Source organism: Hypanus sabinus, chromosome 2 (genome assembly GCF_030144855.1).
Source record: "Hypanus sabinus isolate sHypSab1 chromosome 2, sHypSab1.hap1, whole genome shotgun sequence".
Taxonomy (NCBI): Eukaryota; Metazoa; Chordata; class Chondrichthyes; order Myliobatiformes; family Dasyatidae; genus Hypanus; species Hypanus sabinus.
The window spans coordinates 56865942-56886139 of record NC_082707.1 but is presented as its reverse complement, the minus strand read 5'-3'; the positions used below and the strand labels follow the sequence as shown (position 1 = coordinate 56886139).

The following is a 20198-nucleotide window of genomic DNA, read 5'->3' as shown; positions in this document are numbered from 1 at the left end:
GAGACAGCAGCACCTCCTGTGATGAGAAACAAGACAGCATAAGGCACACATAGAAGGAAAGGAAAGTGAAACTGACACCGCTCCTCAAAGAGGGAAGAGTTAAAACTGGACGGGATGCTCTGGGAGTAGCAGTGTCAGCAAATCCTCAGGAAACTGCAGGCAGAGGCACTGCTGAACCCACAGACCATGCAGCAACTCCCACTCCCACGCTCCGGGAATGCAGCAACAACACTGGCTCTGGGAATCCAATGGCAACACCTCCAGGGCAACACCAGCTCCAGGAACATAGTGACAACACCAGTTCCGGGATTCCAATGGTAACACCAGCTCCGGGAATCAGTGACGATTCCAGCTCCAGGGTTCCAGGGACAAACCGCATCCCTGGGAATCCAGTGGCACCATCTGCTCCAGAAATCTAGGGGCAGCACCTTGGCCCCGAGAATCCAGCATCAACAGCCCTGCTCTGGAAATCCAGAGACAAGAGCCTAGCTCCGGGAAACCAGAGACAAGACCCCGGCTCTTGGATTCCAGTGGCGATAGCAACATTGCAAAGAAAAAGGCCAAGAGAAAACTTCAAACATCAATCAGAACAGCCTTCCCCAACAGCAGTGTTGTAGTATCAGTCTTTGTCAAGATTGGTTGATGTTCATCCCAAGCAGCATAACAGAGAATTCTTGGCTTTGTGCAAGGGACAAATACATCAAAGTGATGAAAGATACGGTGTAATTTGCCTGAAACTCGCAAGCGTGAATTTATCTACAACTGAGTCCTGCGATGAAGCTGGGGTCAGCTATTGCAAGAATTCCATGGGCAAGAGCCACTCTCAGGGTCTTTCTTTTGCACATAAATTGGTTGAAATATGAATTAGAACTACATAAACTCTGTCTTAAGATTGCAAGTAATATGCTAATAATAAATAACAGGTTACATAACCTGCTATGAACGTTCTGTATTACATATCTGATTCTGCTTCAAGTTTTCTGAATAAATAGTTTTGAAATAAAAATCGTACCTTCTCTGTAACTTCAAATATGCTTATTCTTTCAATTTTCCAGTTCTGACGAAGGGATCTTGACCTGAAACACAGGCTGCATTGCTCCCCATTGACGCTGACTGACCTGCTGAGTGCTTCCAGAGTTTTCTGTTATTTCAGTATCATAAGTTTATCACTTACATTTACAGGGCTTTTTAGGATAGATGTGGGGATGTTTTCCCCTGGCTGCTATCGTAAATGCCAGGGAATCAACATAAATATATCAAATGTATCAATACAAATTCTTGGCTGAGAGGAAATGTCACCCAGTAGGTTGCAAGTCAGTGGAATCCTCTGCCCAAAACAGCCGTGGAGCCTCAGTTGCTGAGTATATTCAACACAGATAAACTTTGAATGGAACACACACAAAATGCTGGAGCACCTGTAGAAAAGAGTACAGTCAACCTATTGGGCCAAGACTTCAGTCCTGAAGAAAGGTGTGGGCCCGAAGCGTCGATTGTTTACTATTTTCCATAGTTGCTGCCTGGCCTGCTGAGTTCCTCCAACATTTTGTGTCTGTGTTGTTTGGATTTCTGGTATCTGCAGATTTTCTCTTGTTTGTGATTAGATTTTGAATGGAATCAAGGATTATGGAACTGGTGGCGCTGGGAAATGTTACTGGGGAAAAATGTCAGTCACAATGTAATCGCCTGGCAAAAGTAGCAGAATAGACTTCTGGTAGGATTTCTTTCATTGTTTTGTTTTGTAGAAGAGCCTCAGAGGGCAGTATGCGTCAGTAGGACATGCTCTCTTCTCAGCAGGGAAGCAAAAAACCTGAAGAGCCATACTCCACCATTCAAAAACAGCTTCTTCCCCTCCACCATCAGATTTCTGAACCGTCCATAAACTCTATGCCATTCCTTTTTTTTGTATATTTATCTAGTAATTTCATGTTTTTGCATGAACCAACATATTTCACACCATGTAAGAGAACTTGACTCTATCTTACACATCTCTCTACAGATGGCAAAGGAATAGGAGCATGATTGTTTGGACCTGACTTAAGTGTTTCAACATTTCCTGCCTCCCTTAATGTGGGAAATTTGCCCAGTTAACTAAGTCACAACTATCCTCCTTACTTTCAATGTCCCTTCATTTCTACTCGGTTGAATTTTTAATCTCAAATCTTGATAATTACGACAACAAAGCGTTGTTGATGCTACACTTGCTATCTCTAGTTTTTGTTCAGTTGTTGAGGAGAATCAAGCGGAGGCCGGGAGCAAATTACTCCGAATTCTAGTAACACGGGATTGCACAACCTTGCCGGGAAACTGTATCTCTTCTTTGCTCAATCGCCATTGGCTACTTTTCATCAACGGAACTTCGTGCGTCACAAAGCAGCCGATCGTGCTGATGTCACGAGCAAAACAAGGTCCGGACATCGCTTCTTCCGCGAATGGAAGGAGTGAAGCGGTGGCAGGAATTCCCCTAAGTGATTTCGAAACGAAGGATGATACTTGAGAGCAGCGAAGTTTAGCATACTTCCAAAAATCTGGAACCACGATTCAAATACATATCAATGGTGGCTTTTGGGTTTTGATGGCAAGCTGGGCTATCTTTTCTGTCTCCGTGCGGCTCTCTATCGCGGCGCGCTGTAATACTCTGAGGTGGGGTGAGCTGGCCGGTGCGTGGTGCGCAGGCGCGCTGCGCCGGGACGCATGTTGTTCCATTTTATTTTTGCTGTGTGAGACAAAATGTCGGCCGCGGCGAGCGAGGGGATTTTGATCGGGGACAAGGTCTACTCGGCCGTCTTCCTCACCATCGACAATTCGCTCATTCCTGAGGAGAAGCTCTCGCCCACCCCGTCCATGCAGGATGGCCTGGACCTGGAGGTAGAGACTGACCTGCGGATCTTGGGCTGTGAGTTGATCCAGTCGGCCGGCATCTTGCTACGACTGCCCCAGGTCAGTGTTGGGCCCTAGGCGGGAGAGCGCCGGACTCTAAAGCGACCTCTCTCCCTTTCTCCCCTCACCTCGCTAATGCTCCTCTTCTCTGCTCGCAGGTAGCCATGGCGACGGCCCAGGTCCTCTTCCAGCGCTTCTTTTTCTCCAAGTCCTTCGTCAAGCACAGTTTCGAGGTAAGTCCCGCCGCGGGAGTGGCGGGCCCTGAGCCGGCGGGCGGGCGGTTTCATCGAAACTAGCCTCTCGCTCGGAGATTGCGGCGGAAATTCCTCAGCCGCCCGTAGCCCATTGGGGTCTGAATGAATGTTGCTGATCAACTCGGTATAGACCGTGTAAAAACCTGGAACGTTACGTGCCCCTCTCACAAAAAAAAATTGATCGGCCTATCCTACGATAATCAATTCGATCCTCTGAGTATTTTTTTATTTTTAGATGTTTCCTCTTGGTTCCATTTTTGGTTCTATTTTAGATAGCAAGTCTAGCCCGTTGTGAGTAATGCCTCGTGTTTTGTATTCTCTACTTTAAGGCTCCGTGTCTGCTTTCATCATTTAAAAGTTTCTTTACACTTTAGATAATGGTGTTGAACCGTATTTAAGGATTTTAAGTTACTGTTGCGTGACTTGTACTGTGGCAGTAATTAGTTTGAATAGTTGAGGATATATCCCCAGTCACTGATATTTTATACAAAGGAATATTGTTTAATTTATAATGTTATGGAATTTGGTTTTGGAGCATTAAGTACGTTTAGCTCTGTTTACGTAGAATAATCGGCTCCTTTGCAGGTTGTCAGTTGTAACGGCAAATGTAATATTGGCATGTTGACCATAAAAGCTGTGGTACAAGGTGGAGACTGTGCTGTTGGTCAGACCACATTTGGAGTTTTGTGAGCAGTTATGAGCCCCACATCTAAGGCAGGATGTGTTAGCATCAGAAAGCGTCCTGAGGCGTTTTACACGAATAATCCCAGTAGTGAAAGGGTTAAGGCATGATTATTTGATGGGTCTGGGCCTGTACTCGCTGGAGTTTAAAGGGATGCATTAAAACCTGACGAATTCTGAAAGCCCTGGTTACAATGGACACGGATAATGTTTTTAGTACAGGGAGAGTTGAGGACCAAAGGCTACAACCGTCAGAATATAAGGCTTATCCCTTTAGAACAGAGATGAGGAAATTCATTAACTAGAGGATGAATCTAGAATTTGTTCTGCAAGTGGCTGTGGATACATTTAAAGTGTAGGATACGTTCTTTAATACTAAAGGTGACGACACTTGTGGGTAGAAAGTGTGAGAATGGGTTGAAAAGGAATAAAATCAGCCATGGTCAAATGGTGAAGACTATTTGCAGAATGACCTAATTCTGCTTCCTGTCTCTTATGGTCTTTGTATGGCAACAGTTGGTGTAAGTAGCACCAAAGTAGATCACACAGTACTCAATGTGATTATTTTTCAGATTGTCGCAATGGCTTGTATCAATCTTGCATCAAAAATAGAAGAAGCACCCCGTCGTGTAAGAGATGTGATAAATGTTTTCCACCATTTGCGTCAGCTAAGAGGCAAAAGGTAAGCCAGTTTCTTCAACTCCATTATTCAGTAACCTGCAATGATTTCTTGACACACCCTAACTTTCAAACTGTTCTATCACTTGCACATGATCTCAGTTGGCTCCATGGGAGTTCAATGATGTAATGAGCTTAATGGGCCCATTTGGTTCAAAATTCATTCCCCAGCCTGATTTGGTACTACAGCTCTTAAACTTGGTTAAAGTAACCCAATATGTTTGGGGGGGGGGGGGGGAATTGAACAAGAGCAATCTGTCATTATCAAGCAACCCATGCTGGAATATGCTAAGGCGTTAGCTCATGAGGTTGAGACTAAATAGTTTGTAAATGGTCACCGTCTAAGTATGCATGTGAGGAACTTTGTATAGTAGAGGTAGTCTGAAGTATTCTAGGGTGAGTTACTTTTAAAACCATGTTTTTGAGTTAGAAATTAGCATTTTAGTTTGAGGGTGAATTTAGATTGAGAATAAAATATTAAACTTGCTGTAAACTAAGATTAATGTCTAGGATATCATTAATCATTGCTTTTTAAATGTAGAATTTTAAGATGGAAGTAATTTAATGACACTTTTAGTTTATTTCATAGCCACATTGCTAATTTTTTTTTACTGTTACTATCAATTTTTGTTTTGAATTGATGAGGGATAGATGTGCTTCAGGTACCATGCAGGAGAGCTATTGTTAGAGGGAGACTGGATTTCCTTCTGTTGGTGCACTCCAGTTGTATAAATAAATCTTACTCAGTCTAAAATACAGGCTTGCAAATCTTCCTTTTTAACTAAAGATTTGTCATAGTAAGCACATCAAGCAGTTTCTTGGAAGTGAAACAAAAACATTTAAAAAATTTGTGTAATTTACATTGCTATAGATAAAATTCTGCAGTTTTGTAAGAGTTAAGTAGTTACAAGCTGCTTTTTCAAAGAGAAGTGCTAATAAAATTCAGGTGCTCACTTGAGTGTGCATCAATCATGTTGCAACTTGTGATGCTGTTTCTCATCTTGGAAGAAGCCAGTCTGGAAGTATTAACATGAAGCAGTATAATTGAAATGAACACAGTAAATGATAGCTGGGTCTGCTCTAAACTCAAGAGTACAATATTGCAATACATGAATTTCTAAAGTTTCACTTGCTGCATGAGAAATTGATGTTGCATTTTTTGTCTATCTACAGCTGCTTGTTTTATGTATAATTCATTTTTCGAAGTATGAGTCACGGGACAGTTGATAACTTACATGGTGTGGGAGGGTTTTCCAGTCACTTAATCTGCATTAGAATTAACACCTGTTGTATGTGGGGTTGTGCTGAAAGATTAATTTGTTGCAATGTTGCCAATATGCAGTTAAATTGAAATAAAAGATTATGCAACTGGAGCACAAAGCCATTGATTGACACATTATGCTAGAAGTATGTCATCGTGTAAAATTGCTCTTGGGACGCTTACTGTCATCGTTTTTACTATTGTGCATTAAGTTAAAATGCAATATTGACTTGTATTCTTTTTTCCCTTGCAACCAACCTAACAGCGACCAACTACATTTACCAAAGACTGGGTGATGTGGAATGGTACGTAAAGATGAAGCTGTCGACATGGCAACAGTGAAAATAAGAAGTGCCGTATGATCCCGATGGAGAACCAGTGCTCTTTGAACGGGTCACTGGAATCGGGGGCTTTGGAAGGTTGGGCACAGAACTACTAAAACCTAGAAACTCCTGTACTTCATTCTTAGCTTTTTGTCTTTGCTGTCCAGATGGTAACCATCACATTTTTGCTTTGGTTTTAGTTAACTACTCAGAGAGGGAAGCTAGCAACATTTTAACATTCAAACTATAAAGATTGAACTTTAAAAGTTATAGTTAGGATCTAAAATGTGTTGAAGCTGGTTTAAAATGCATTTCAGCTAGTATTTTAGTTAAAAATCTTTTGTTTAATATCCTTAAGGATGCATTTCAAAATAATTTGCCTTTAAAATTTAACAGGTAGAGGTTTAAATAGATTTTAGAAATATGGAAGCAGGTTTCCAATGTCCTGACTGACAGGAATTCACTTAGATTGGTGTATATGTATATTTATTTAACATTCTAGATAAAGCCTGATTTGAAGTTTTAAGTACAAAATTAACTCAGTTATTGGACCTCATTAAGTCAAGTGGCAAATGGCATGTTGGCAGGCATCTTGCTATGACCTGGAACACCATGCTGTTCTAGTTGCTTTTCAGAAAAATAATTTGTATTATCGTTGAAATTAGTCAAAGGGTATTCATTTGTCTATTTCCTGGGATAAGATGGTCCTGTAATAGCGGCTAGATAGTTATGTTTGTGTTCTGGGGGGCGGGGTGTAACTTGAATGAAACACAAAGTCCTTAGTGGGTTAGATGGTGTAGTTATTTTTTCTAGTCTAATGACTTACGAACAAGGGACGCAGCTAGGGGAAAAAAGGCAGCTGGTTGTTCAATGTAATTGTGGAAATGCGGGTCCTGTGGAACGATAGAGAAGGGGAATTGAACCTAGCATAAAAACGTATTAAATCATGGTGCAGGTTTGAGGGGTAACTCTTACTTGCTGTTTTTGCTTCAGGAAGAAGCAAGTACTGTCTATAAAGTGACTTGTGGAGAGATATAATAGAGTCCTGTATAAGGTGCTGGCTTTTGGGTGAGAGACTTAAACTGCCAGTCTTAAACTGCCAGTTGTTCCAGATATTGTGCTGCTGGAAAAGCAGACATTTCTAATTGGATTGACATCTTTATCAGCTACCTAATGTTTCCATCCCAGTACTTGTTTTGTTAGTTCCTGTCCAAGTATATCCTACACTAATTAACACAATCAGATCATTGTTCATTTGTATGTCTGGAGTATTTTGGTTTCTTTATGGTGTAAGTGTTGATTATAGGTTGTATTGTTTATTATAGATTGTTTCTGATGTTAGGGAAGTCCAGAACAAGGGGTCACAGTTTAAGGATAAAGGGGAAGCCTTTTAGGACCGAGATGAGGAAAAACTTCTTCACACAGAGAGTGGTGAATCTGTGGAATTCTCTGCCACAGGAAACAGTTGAGGCCGGTTCATTAGCTATATTTAAGAGGAAGTTAGGTATGGCCCTTGTGGCTAAAGGGATCAGGGGGTATGGAGAGAAAGCAGGTACAGGGTTCTGAGTTGGATGATCAGCCATGATCATACTAAATGGCCGTGCAGGCTCGAAGGGCTGAATGGCCTACTCCTGCACCTATTTTCTATGTTTCTATTTGTGCTATAGCTGCAGCCTTGTAGCAAATGGTTTTTCTCTGTCAACTGTACAGTTGTCCCTCACCAACATGAGGCAGGGTGGCCATTGAATTACTATTGGAATGAAATGGTGCTCTGCTTCATATTTTTAGATCATTTTAGTTCCTGTTTGTGCTGGATGAGTCTGTTACAATCGCTTTCCCTGGCAAACACATTATTAGTTATACGTGGAATGTTTGAATTATATGTGATATATTTTGTGTCCAGCTTTAAATACCTAATTGATTTGTTTGTCATTTTTTTTAGATAAAATAATGGAATTTAGCTGACCTAATATTGGAATGCTTGTTCCTTTGGTTGAAATTTCTTAGTATGTAAACCCTAAATGTGCTCATATGCCAGTAGGGAAATTAATGTTTTTCATGCTATTATTACTAAGTTCAGCCTGATGAGTTTGTAGCATTTAACACGCAAACGGCTGTAACTTTGAGCATTTTTTGAGTGGCGGGGGAATAATTCGAGAAGCCAAAGCCAATGTGGGTAGGTATAGAGTAAGAAAACTCTTGGCAACCATTGAGATTGAAGCCAAGTTTGATCCATTTAATAGACTAGCTATCAGGCCATGGCAGAATAAGTAAAGATGTCACACAGTGGGTTTTGGGTCATTAAAATCTTTGGACTAGTGTTTTTCTTGAGTTTAATAGGGTAAAGTTTACTGCAAGTTATTTGGAAACTATCCTTTTACACCACCGGTGTGTGTATAATAGAAAGTTGAGCATTAATGGAACTTGGTCTTTTGTTGCATCAAGGGATACCCGGTGGTTAAGTACGAAGGTGAGAAATAATTGGATTTGGGCGCTGGTGGTATTTACTATTTTCAGATCATAGCTGTTACTGCGCTGTTCTAAGTGTTCGGCAAACAGTAATTGAGATTGCAGTAGTGATTGTTGCTTGCAGTTTGAGCTCCAAAGATGCAGCTGCCAGGAAAGTGACATCATAAGATAAGTCATTGCTAATATGGGGAGTGTTCTGTCAAATGAAATGCACTTGCAAACCATTTTTTGTGGTAAAATTGAAACATTTTAGTGTCATTTCTGTAACTTACAAACTGTTGAATTAATGGATGTTCATTTTTAATCTTTTTTTAAATCCATAAACTGCATGCTTGCGATGCTTATGGCACTTTATTCACTTTAATTGTCTTCTCCTTTCCTGCCATCCATGGAAACATCAACTTTCGCGGGTGGGTGATTCTCTGGTTTCTAGATTATCCAAGTGCCTTTAAACCAGGAAAATGTGTTAGTAGATTTGTTGGTCTCAGTGACATTTTATAATCCATCTGCAGTTTTTAGAGGTGCATTAATCAGGAGTTATTTACATAGGCTAGTACGTTGTGATATCTACTGATACTACATGGCATTCAGATGGAATTCTGTTAGCTGCAACAAAACTATAGGTCAACTATAATTTTGTGAAAGGTGTCAGTCTCAGTAAAATGTTGGGGTGAATAATTCATTTGATTATTTGAAATGAGGGGAGCCATTTAGAAATGGCAATCTAATCTTTCACAAGAGAATTGATAGATGAGGGTGAAAAATCTACTTGAAAAAAGTTGAGTGTCTTCTAACCTGAATTTTCAGTGTTAAATTACTGACATTTTAAAAGTTTTCTAAAGGTACAGGCATTTATGAGAATTGAGGCTGCCATTTGTACTTTAATTTGAAAAGTATTCTTTATAAATTTCAAATATTTTGCTGATAAACATTGGAAAGTAAATTAGTCCACTTCTGAAATTGGACAGAAATAGTCAAAATGAAATCAGTAAATGTGAAAACAATTCAGATTGATTTTCCTAAGTTTGTAACTTTTATAAATTAGTGTCTAATTGTTTAGAATTGAATACCGTTATAATCCATTCATCGCTCTAGTTATCAGGTGAGTGCACTTTAATATTAGATAATAAATTTGTAAACAATATGGGAAGTGATTTTTGCAGCTACCTATGCTTGAAACTTCATATCTAATGGTAGAATGAGATGTTGCTGGAAAGGATTAAAGATATTTCAGAGATGCAGGAAGTTACTTCGATGCTATATGTAAGTGTGTAGATTGGCCTATCAAAACTTTTTTTCTTACTGTTAAGTTTCCCAAGTACTCTTGTGCATGAACTCTTGATTCTCAACTCCTTGTGTATGTGGATTTTAAATATATTTATGCAATCGTAATGGCTCAAAACAATTTTAGGGAAACCCTTGTTTAAAGGGAAAGCCTAATTTTTTTCTTGTGCTGTCTGATGGTGTTGCTGTTGGTTTCTGTATAGCAATCATTAGCTGTTCAAGTCAAAATAAATTCAGTGACCTTTGTACTATTGAATTGAGAAAGCTGTTACTCTCTGTTCAGTTTATTACATAGTTAAGGCATTCCTGTGTTAACAGTGCATGTATTTCAAAGTTGGAATCCTAAAAAGTGCTCTAAATGTTGTTTTCTAATATACTGTGCATTAGTGAACATTCATCATTGAAAGCCACACCTGGTACAGGGGAACATTGAAGTTACTACGTAATGAAAGAAGGAAAAATGCTGCAAGATAACTTAAAATTCATCTACAGTGTGTTTTTTTAAAAAAACCATGGATTCTTGGAGAATGCAAGAAAGATATGGGGTAGATAGTATTGGAACAGAGACTTGATTTATAAAGGGTTGAGATGCTGAGTTCTGAACTTGTCTCAAATGTGGGAAAATCGGCAGATACTGAAAATCCAAAGCAACACCCATAAAATGCTGGAAGAACTCAGCAGGCCAGGCAGCATCTGTGAAAAAGAGTAAACAGTCGCTATTTCACCTAAGACCCTTCATCTGGACCTTCTGCCTGGCTTGCTGAGTTCCTCCAGCATTTTGTGTGTTGCTCTGAATGTCTTGTAGCTTAATCTGAGCTGTTGCTAGGTTTGTCATCGCTGGAAAAAAAATGCTGAAAGATGGCGGCTTATAATAGAAGGTTGTATCTATATGTACATTTGGGTATGGAGGACAATTGTATCTTTATTTTGTGTAAGATTTTTCTTAGAAGTCTTTTTGGCTCTGCTTGGAAATGAGAGGAATGTAATGTCTGCTTTTAAATTTAAGTAATCCAAAGCAATGATGTGGGAATGTAAACTATGTGTGTCATCACAGATTTGTTTGTACTTCATTGTGACTTGTCGTGCCGTGGAAAGGAAATGGAGGATCAGGATCTTTTTATAGGCCTTGTTAGTCTCGCATTAAAAATAAGGAAGGAGGGCAATTCTTAACCTGTTTTTTTTTGTAAGTTAGTTAAACTACATAGTTTTAAAGTAGTAATTACACAGATGGCTAACAGCTTTTATTTATGGTCTAACTTTCTTTCACCTTAGTTTGTTTTCCTTCTCATCCCTTGTAACTGTTCATTATCAGCTTTAACTTTGGTATGAATTTCAGTTTGAAATGGACAGCATAGACCAAGGCTTGGGTGCAGTTACAGGAGTTTCATCCAAAGGTTGGTTGGAAGGGGAAGCAAGTCCCTTTTAGAGAGTAGAAGCCAATTTCAAATATTTGCCTTTTTAGATTTGCAAATAGTTTTGATTTTGTTTTAAACCAGGAGTCCAACACCACTGATACTTGATCAGAACTACATTAACACCAAAAATCAAGTGATCAAAGCAGAAAGGCGTATCCTGAAGGAATTGGGATTTTGTGTTCATGTAAAGCATCCACACAAGGCAAGTTCTTTGATCATTGAGTTGTAATTGGATAATTAGTTATACAAATGTAGATTGTTTTAAAACCTGTTCTTGTCCCAACAGATAATTTTTATGTATCTTCAAGTCCTTGAGTGTGAACGGAATCAAACTCTTGTCCAGACAGCTTGGTAAGTTGCTTCATTAGTTTCAAGTAGCCATGAAAACAGTATCAAAACTAATTTCACTTTTATGGCTTAAATTTTAAGCTTAAAAATGAGATGACAATATTTAGTTATACCATTAACAGGACTAGGACTGTTGATTCAGATATTCTGCATCACAGCAAGACATTCCAAGTATCTTTTTGCTGTAATTCATTCATGGTATTGCATACTGTTTTCATGGCACGTTTGTTTACTCTGGTAAAGGAGAACTCAATTAACTTTGTTCTTTTTTTTCTACTCTTTTTAATTAAAGGGTAGTCCATGATGGTAAGTCATAGAACTCAAAGAACTCTGCCCTCTGAACTCAGCTTCTCATCTACATGGCCTTAAGGAGGGCCTTTGATTGGCTGCCCCTTCGGCCAATCCAGTGCAAGCTCTCGTCCGAGACAGCTATTCACTGCAGTGGTCACATCTGGCAACATCATCTAGTTCTGGTGGGGGTTTGAAGGATTTGTATTGACTTCTGAAAATGGATGTTCAACATGCACACATTCAGTAATATTTTGTCTCATATTTCTAGTTGACTAAGTTTTAGGATGTGTTTTTTTTAAACCATGTGGAAGGAAAGCATCAAAATTGCTTCAATAAACTAAATCCAGTGTTTCTACGCATATGGGAAGATTTTGCAACGTGCTTCATTAACGATTGTTTATTGTTTTAAGCCTAAAATTAAACATGGTTAGATCATCCTGCTCCGAATTCCTTGGATTTTCCCTTTTAGGGCATTATTTCAGATTTTTACTTGAGTTTATTTGGGGGGTGGGGGGGGAGGCCTCAGGATATGGAGAAACTATGTAGAAATTTAAAAACCATTCTAATGATTTGGGTCCAAAACTTTAATTCTAGGTGCACCTTGAGCCAATGTATACTTTATATTTGCAGATGTGAAGTGATTGGTTATTCTAAACCCATTAGCAGTAATGTAAACAGTTCTAAAAAAAGACCACCGGGTGTAGATTAAGTGCACATAGACGTTTGAACTGAATTTTCCCAATGCTAAATCAAATGAATCACTTTGTTGTCACTACCTTTCATGTTTACTAAGTGTGGGAATATTTGGTTAGGACCTGTACTATTCCATGTATGGTTGAATTCAAATGCTCAGATACTAAAATAAGGCCCAAAGTCCCTGTCTGTCTGTTGTGTAAAATACTACAGATGGTGATACTGAAAATCAAAGTTGTCAGTATTTCATTAATCTAATATTCATTATTAAAGCAGTGATAGAAGTCTGTACTTCATCAAACAGGTTATCATGAGTCAGCAGAGTTCATGTTTGTTTACCCTGGGCTGCGCAGATTGTTTGAAATGTCTTTGACTTGCTTTTTGATTAGATTTATCAATCCTTATTCATCCTAGCATAACATTTAAAAAATTTTTTGCTGTCAATACTTAATATGAAAACCCAATCATAAGTTGGGTCAATGTAATCACATTTTAGTTGATGTGTTCAGGAAAAACTTACTTTCTTGTCTTTTAAAGCATTTTAAGCCATTGTCAAAGATGTCTAAATGGAGTAACCTGTTATGTGACTATTTTTGTGAGCAAGTAGTTGTTTTTACTTTAGAATCCTTTCTGACTTCATACAGCATGGAAAAATTGCTTCCACAAGCTTTATATTTAGCTGAACGTGTTTTGGTGTTCTTCCTTTGTGACAAATTGAGACTTTTTAGTTAAAATGGTTAAAGTTGGTGTCTTTAGGAAGACATTTCAGAATGGATTGAATGTATATAATAATATTTTAGAAATATACTGGTAACTGACGACGTTGGAAGAGTTGTTATTTATAACCATAGAGGGCTGAAACAGACCTTTTGGAAGTATATTGCCTTAATCACATTCTTGAGCAGCTCATTACATTCTCTGGATAAAGACGTTGCCCCTCGCGTTCCTGCTAAATCTCTTTCCCAGCCCCCTTAAACTTAAGCCTTCTAATTCTTGATTCCCCAGCCTTGGGGTGAATGCACAGTTCTTCCCCTCATATATTCTTCATAATTTTGTACACTTAATAAGATCACCCCTCCTTCATTCTAATGTTGGTGGGATGGAAGACACAAGACTCGCTCATCGTTATTCTTGTTCTAGCAACATTTTTTTTGTAAATCCCTTCTACATTCTTACAGTTTAATGGCATATTTCCTATAGCAGAGTGACCAAAACTTGAGCCAAGATTCCAAGTATGGCCTCTGCAACATGTGAGCTATCTGCCCTGACTGAAGACCATTATTTTAACAGCCATTTCTCCATCTTGTCCGTGATGCCACTTCCTGGGAACCACTTATTCCTCCTCAACTACAGCACTCCCAGGGACCTACTTTTCACTGAAAACTCAAGAGTTTCCCAGCCTTTTATATGCCATGGGCCCCTACCATTTAACCGAGGGGGTCTGTGGACCCCAGGCTCGGAACCCTGCTCTGAATCCTGATAACTATCTTCATTGTCAATCTGTTTTAGTATCATCTGCAAACATATGACTTTACTGAGCATATACATTCACATCCAAATTGTTGAGTTGATAAATTGTAATGGGCTTCGCCCCAATTCCTAGGAACACCACTGGTCTTGGTCCACCCGTCCAACACAGTCATCCACCATCACCTTCTGTTTTCAGCCATTGGCTCAATTCTTCCAGTGTCTTGCACTCTTGGGTGAAATCTTTTAGTGGAGCTGACATGATCAATACTATCAGTTTTTTTTTCAGCCTTGGAGTTCTTCCAATCTAACAAACAGTTCTTGTGTAAAGTAACACAGATTGTTAATTCTTCTCATCATTTGTGTTCATGTGTAGTACAATTCCATGGACATTGGGTATGGTACTTTGGCCTAGCAACCACACTTTTACTTTTTATATACGAGCCCCTTGTGAATATATGGTCAGTCATATCCCATGTATGTTTATAGACATTTTATTGCTCTGCGGTTAGGTGTTGAGTGGTGGTGGTAGACATTTTCTTTAAAATGGAGAGGGTGGCTACAAGACTTTACTATACTGTCATTAGTGTACTAGAATTAAGTACTGACCATGATAATTCTGAGTTCTGTCATGTCATGCATTTCCCATTGAGGAAATTGCCCTTGGTATGGTTCTGTGATTTCATAAAAAATGAAATTCACCTTGGCTGTTAAATAGGATGCATTTTGTGCATGTGAACCATTGATGGTATGTGCAAATTTTAGCTAGATTTGTATGCAAGAGTACAGGTAGATGAATCTAAAATGGTTTGTTACAGATCTTGCATTATTTGTGATTTGAGCTCTGTACAGAAGATATCAGAGGGCATAGCATTTTATAAAAAAAGAACAAAGTTACAAATGAGACTCCTGTGTACTTAAAGTCTCTTGTAAATTTTAATAACCTTTTGTCCTATTTGATTTTTCAGGAATTACATGAATGATAGCCTCCGCACGAGTGTATTTGTTCGGTTTAAGCCAGAGACAATAGCCTGTGCTTGCATCTACCTTGCAGCTAGAGCTTTGCAAGTAAGTGAAGCAAGTGGCAATGATTCCTTTGTTAACTAAGAATTTTAATCAGATAAGGGGATATGATGGTACTACTTGAGTGCATTGCTAGTCTGATTTAATGTAAATGTACTTGTTTTTACTGCTGGGTTTCAATTTATTTTTTGCCTCTGCAGATTATTTTGCCAAATCGTCCTCATTGGTTTGTGCTGTTTGGTGCAACAGAAGAGGAAATCCAAGATATTTGCATCACTACTTTGAAACTTTACACTCGAAAGAAGGTTAGTCACATAAAGTAATTCTTAATTTTTTTTAGGGTTGATGTTGATATTTTAATGTATGATAGCCATTTTGTAGTGCTCTGTGGTATCCTCATTTGCTTTGCAACATTTGAAAGTATACTTTGTTTTAACAGCCGAACTATGAGCATGTGGAGAAGGAAGTTGAAAAGAGGAAGGTTGCACTACAAGAAGCTAAATTGAAAGCTAAAGGTTTGAACCCAGATGGAACTCCTGCCCTTTCTACACTGGGGGGCTTTTCTCCAGGTTCTAAACCATGTAAGTATGTGAAATGCAGTGATGTGTTAATTCACTTTGGGGGGTTGGAATGATGCAGACAATTTCTAGAGCGTGGACATACAATCAAGGATTGACGGTTGATGTGGAGCATCTTTTTGCAACTTAAAATAGTATATTTTGAATATCTCAAATTGAAAATCTGAATTGTAAATATACCTTTCAAACTTGCAACATAACAGCTTGATGTTAAATAAAACATTGCTCAATTTTACTGCAACAACTTTGACTTGTGATATGCCTCCTAAGTGAACTATTTCTGTCAGGAAATTGTGTATTTTACCGTGCTATTTTGACAGTATGAAGTTCTTACCAAAAACTTGAGACATTCCTTTTGTAAATGTGATAGTTTCATTTTTTTTGTGTGTGTTCTTAGCTTCGCCCAGAGAAGTTAAAGCAGAAGACAAAACACCTGGAATTCAGAACCCTAAACCTATCAAGAAGGAACTAGAAGATCGCCAGTTGAACTCTAATAAAAGTCCTTACAATGGGTTAGTAATTAAACTTCTGCTTTGCTGTTTACCTCTGTAGTTTTGTACTAAAACACTGAAATATTTGATCCCACCCCTGAAAAAAACTGAATTCATCAATGCTTTCAGAGGTTCCTCAGACTAAACAGTTGTCTGAGCTACCTCTGGAGTCACTGCTCTGGATAAACCAGTGGCTGATTGGCAAGAGGCAAAGACTGGGAATAAAGGCAGCCCTTTCTGGTTGGCTGCCGGTGACTAGCACTGTTCCACAGGGTTGGGACCACTTTCTACATTATATGTCAATGACTTGGATGACAGCATCAATTCGTTGCAGGGTGTATGGATGATATGAAGATAGGTGGATGGGCAGGTAGTTTTGAAGAAGTAGAGCTACAAATGGACAAAGAAGTGTCAAATGGAATACAGTTTTGGGAAGTGCGTGCTCATGCACTTCTTTCTTTCCTTTTTAGATCTTTTTTAGTTTTAAACAAACATAAATGAAACATGAATACAAAATGTTTGAGAGTACATAATTAATAGTTTAAATAGACATTCAGATATGTAATAATAAAAATATATAACCTCTCAAACCCAGAACAATAATGAACAAAGTAAAAAGAAAAAAAAAGGAAAAACCCCAAAAAAAGAGAGAGAAAAAAACACTAACGGACATGGGCCATTGAATATTAAGTACATATTCAGTAGTGCCAATAACTCCGAACCTCCATCCAATTAATTAAGGATAATATAAGTAAGGTTTAGGAAAAGACAATTCAACTCATGTGAAAATGTTGAATAAAAGGTCTCCCAAGTTTCTTCAAATTTAACTGAAGGTTCAAAAGCCACACTTCTAATCTTTTCTAAACTCAAATAAATAGTTTGAGAAAACCTCTGAAATACAGTTGGAGGATTAATTTCTTTCAAATTCAATAATATAGATCTTCTAGCCATTAATGTAACAAATGCAATCATTCATTGAGATGAAGCAGATAAACGATTATTATCCATCATTGGTAACGTGCACTTTTGTAGAAGGAATTTTAAGGAATTTCTCAGGAGAGAAAATTTTAAAATCTGAGGTGCATACAGGATTCCTAAAGGTTAATTTGCATGTTGAGTCTGGTGAGGAATGTAAATGCGATGTTAGCATACATTTCGAGAAGACTAGAATATAAAAGCAAGGATGTAATGTTGTGGTTTTAGAAAGCACTTTGGGGCCTCACTTATGAACAGTTTTGTGCCCCTTATTTTAGAATGAATGTGCTAAAACTGGATAGGGTTCAAAGGAAGTTCATAAGTGGTTCCAGGACTGAACAGCTTGTATGAAAAGCATTTGATGGCTCTGGGCTTCTATTCACTGGAATTCAGAAGAATGGGAGGTGACTTAATTGAAATCTGTCGAATGTTGAAGGGCTGAGGTAGAGTGCATGTGGAGAGGATGGTTTCCTCTGGTGAGAGTCCAGGACTAGAGGACACAGCCTCAGAATAGAGGGGTGTCTTTTAGAATGGAAATGAGGGATTTTTTTTTGATATAGCTAGAATAGTGAACCCATGGACCTTGTTGCCGTGGATGCCAAGTCTTTATGTATATTTAAGGCAGAGGTTGATAGATTCTTGATGATCAGGGTATAAAGGGATGTGGGGAGAAGGCAAGGGGTTGGAGCTGAGAGGGAAAATTCATCAGCCATAACAAAATGATGGAGCAGACTCTGGGCCAAGTGGCTTCATTCTATTCAAATCTTATGGTCTTGTGGAGATTCGTGTGTATGCAATAGATTTTATAAAATGTAACTAATTTGCTCCAGGCTGTCCCTAGAATATCCATAAATTTGTCCAAGCAATATCAGAAATTGTCCAAGATGATATGTTGAGTAATTTCGAAACTGAAAGCCTTTTGCATCTTCAAAGAGTTCATAAATCAATGCAGCCTTCCTTAACCAATACTCACTAAAAGATGCAGTAAAATTTGTTTTGAATGATCAGACCATTGGATATTCTATCAATTCTATATCACCTTTTAAAATGTTATACAGAATACTAACTTTAAGAATGAATCTTATATGTATTTAAGGGGGAGCATGACCAACAGAGGCAAGTGAATTTAGAGAGCTTGGGAGCAAGGGCCCTGAGAAGTGGTCAGGGTGCATAACAACCATCATGGGTGTCAGTGGTGCCTTTTGAAAGATAATTTGTTTGGGCAGCTGCATCTCTTTTCACCTCATTCCTTTTTCGTTAGAGGCAGATGGAAAACCACTAGTATTTCCAAGTAGGCAGTGGAACATCAGTTTCTGTAACCTGCTGGACATGGGTCTGCTGATTATTTGGCAGCTGAGATAATTGTTCAATTGAATTTGTGTATTTTTAAAACATTGCAGAACAGAATTTAAAGATCTTGTTCTTAAATCTAAAGGTTGAGAAAAGAAAATAAACAAATTCGAACCAGTAGGAGCATCAGTCGTTCACGGTCTCGATCAAGATCCCGATCACCTCGAAGGCAGTGAGTATTCATTTGTCTGATTTAGTGAGCTTAAGAAGTTGTAAAGCAGCTAGCTGCTTGATCAAAGTTCAGCATTTTGCAGTTTATATTATCTGATAATACTGACTCAACCTCTAAAATTAAGAAAGAGGGCCCCTGAATTGTTCGGTTCTGCTTCAGACATTAGTTAACTGAATGAAAAGAGTAACTAACTTCCTTTCCTGGAGAAAATGTCTCAGCAGTTAAGGTAATATGGGGATAGCTTTCATTTTGGGTCAAGTCCTTGGTCAGAATTTGAAATAAAACAAACACGTTTTAGTTTGAAAAGTGAAAAGGTAGAATTGATAAAGGGAAAGAATAGTGCAATGCTGCAGGACATGAGGACATTCAATTAACCAATATGAACTGTGCCAACTGGAACAGCAGCAACTTGGATTGTATTTTCTGTGCATCTCCTACTGAAAGTTTGTGTAAATGTACTCTGTCATACTGAGAATGCTTGTGTCTGAAGGAACATAATAGTCTTGCATGTATTTAAATTTTCCTCCTGTTTGTGACACTTCAAAGCTGGAGTAATTTTACTGCTGTTCTTTGGTAGCTTGATTCATTTTTTTAAAAATTTATTTTCAGCTACAAAAGAAGCAGATCTGGAACATACAGTTCTCGATCGAGGAGTAGGTCCCATAGTCGCAGTCTGTCTCCCCGCCGGCGCCACAATCATGTATCACCACACATCAAGTCTAAGCCTCATCGTGAGGAAACAAAGATTTCTGTTAGACATGGTCATAAGAGGAAGAAATCACACAGTCGATCACGCACTCGCAGTAAATCCAGGGATCGCAGTGATCCTGTGAAGAAACGACGACATGACAAAGAGCATCATCGGGATAGACATGAGCGATCGCGGTCTTATGAAAGATCCCATAAGAGCAAACATCATAGTAGTAGTCATTCGGGGCACAGCAGGCATCGTCGGTAAATCAGAGTTAAATTTAAAAAATACTGCCTAAATGTACTTATGTTAAATGTGTAGTGTATTAATTTGTAAATGCTTTTTATAAGGGGTTTGTTTAAAAGGGTGTTTGGTTTATGTGGAGGGGAGAATTTGCACATTTTCAGAATATATAAATACTTTATTTGACAGTGTACAGTTAACCATGGACAAATTTATGTATGCTGAGTTCTCTATTCTACAGAATTTGAAGAGAGATTGCTGTAGAAATGTATGTTATTTTTATACAATGAAAATGGACACTGGTATATTTAAGTACAAGTTCATTTGTTAAAACTGTGGTGATTACTTTGTTAGACTTTTAGTCTGCATGTGGTCATTTTTACAGAAATAAAAAGTGAAAATATCCATGCTTTTTGTAGTAGTATTTTCAGAACTGGGAAGTCCAAAGAGACATTGCTACAAATATAGTTCAAGCTCAAACACAAATTAACTTTTAATTTTACAATCTGTAAGCTTATATAGTTCCCTTATCCTTTGTTATAATTTCGGTATCAATGCATTTTTTTCCATTTGAAACTCTTAATGGCAGAGCTTTTGCTTTTTAAAAAAAAACACTGCGCTTCTAGCAAAGCAG

At 38.4% G+C, this 20198-nt stretch overlaps 1 protein-coding gene across 1 annotated transcript; it reads left to right on the top strand.

Annotated features, from left to right (window-relative positions):
- The first annotated feature begins 2672 nt into the window (after window positions 1-2672).
- On the top strand, window positions 2673-19980 carry ccnl1a (cyclin L1a). Its single transcript, XM_059946541.1, has 11 exons — window positions 2673-2937; window positions 3036-3110; window positions 4385-4494; window positions 11324-11444; window positions 11529-11593; window positions 15010-15109; window positions 15265-15369; window positions 15504-15645; window positions 16040-16154; window positions 18544-18630; window positions 19240-19980. Exons 1-11 carry the CDS (start codon window positions 2728-2730, stop codon window positions 19586-19588), a joined length of 1479 nt encoding a protein of 492 aa, XP_059802524.1. The 5' UTR covers window positions 2673-2727; the 3' UTR covers window positions 19589-19980.
- Window positions 19981-20198: the final 218 nt, after the last annotated feature.

What these genes read in the sequence shown, in the direction of transcription:
- ccnl1a (XM_059946541.1), top strand. Translation starts at nt 2,728, where the DNA reads ATGTCGGCCGCGGCGAGCGAGGGGATTTTGATCGGGGACAAGGTCTAC. An exon ending in TCGTCAAGCACAGTTTCGAG is followed by an intron (nt 3,111 to 4,384) that starts GTAAGTCCCGCC and finishes ATTATTTTTCAG; the next exon opens with ATTGTCGCAATGGCTTGTAT. An exon ending in ACTCTTGTCCAGACAGCTTG is followed by an intron (nt 11,594 to 15,009) that starts GTAAGTTGCTTC and finishes TTGATTTTTCAG; the next exon opens with GAATTACATGAATGATAGCC.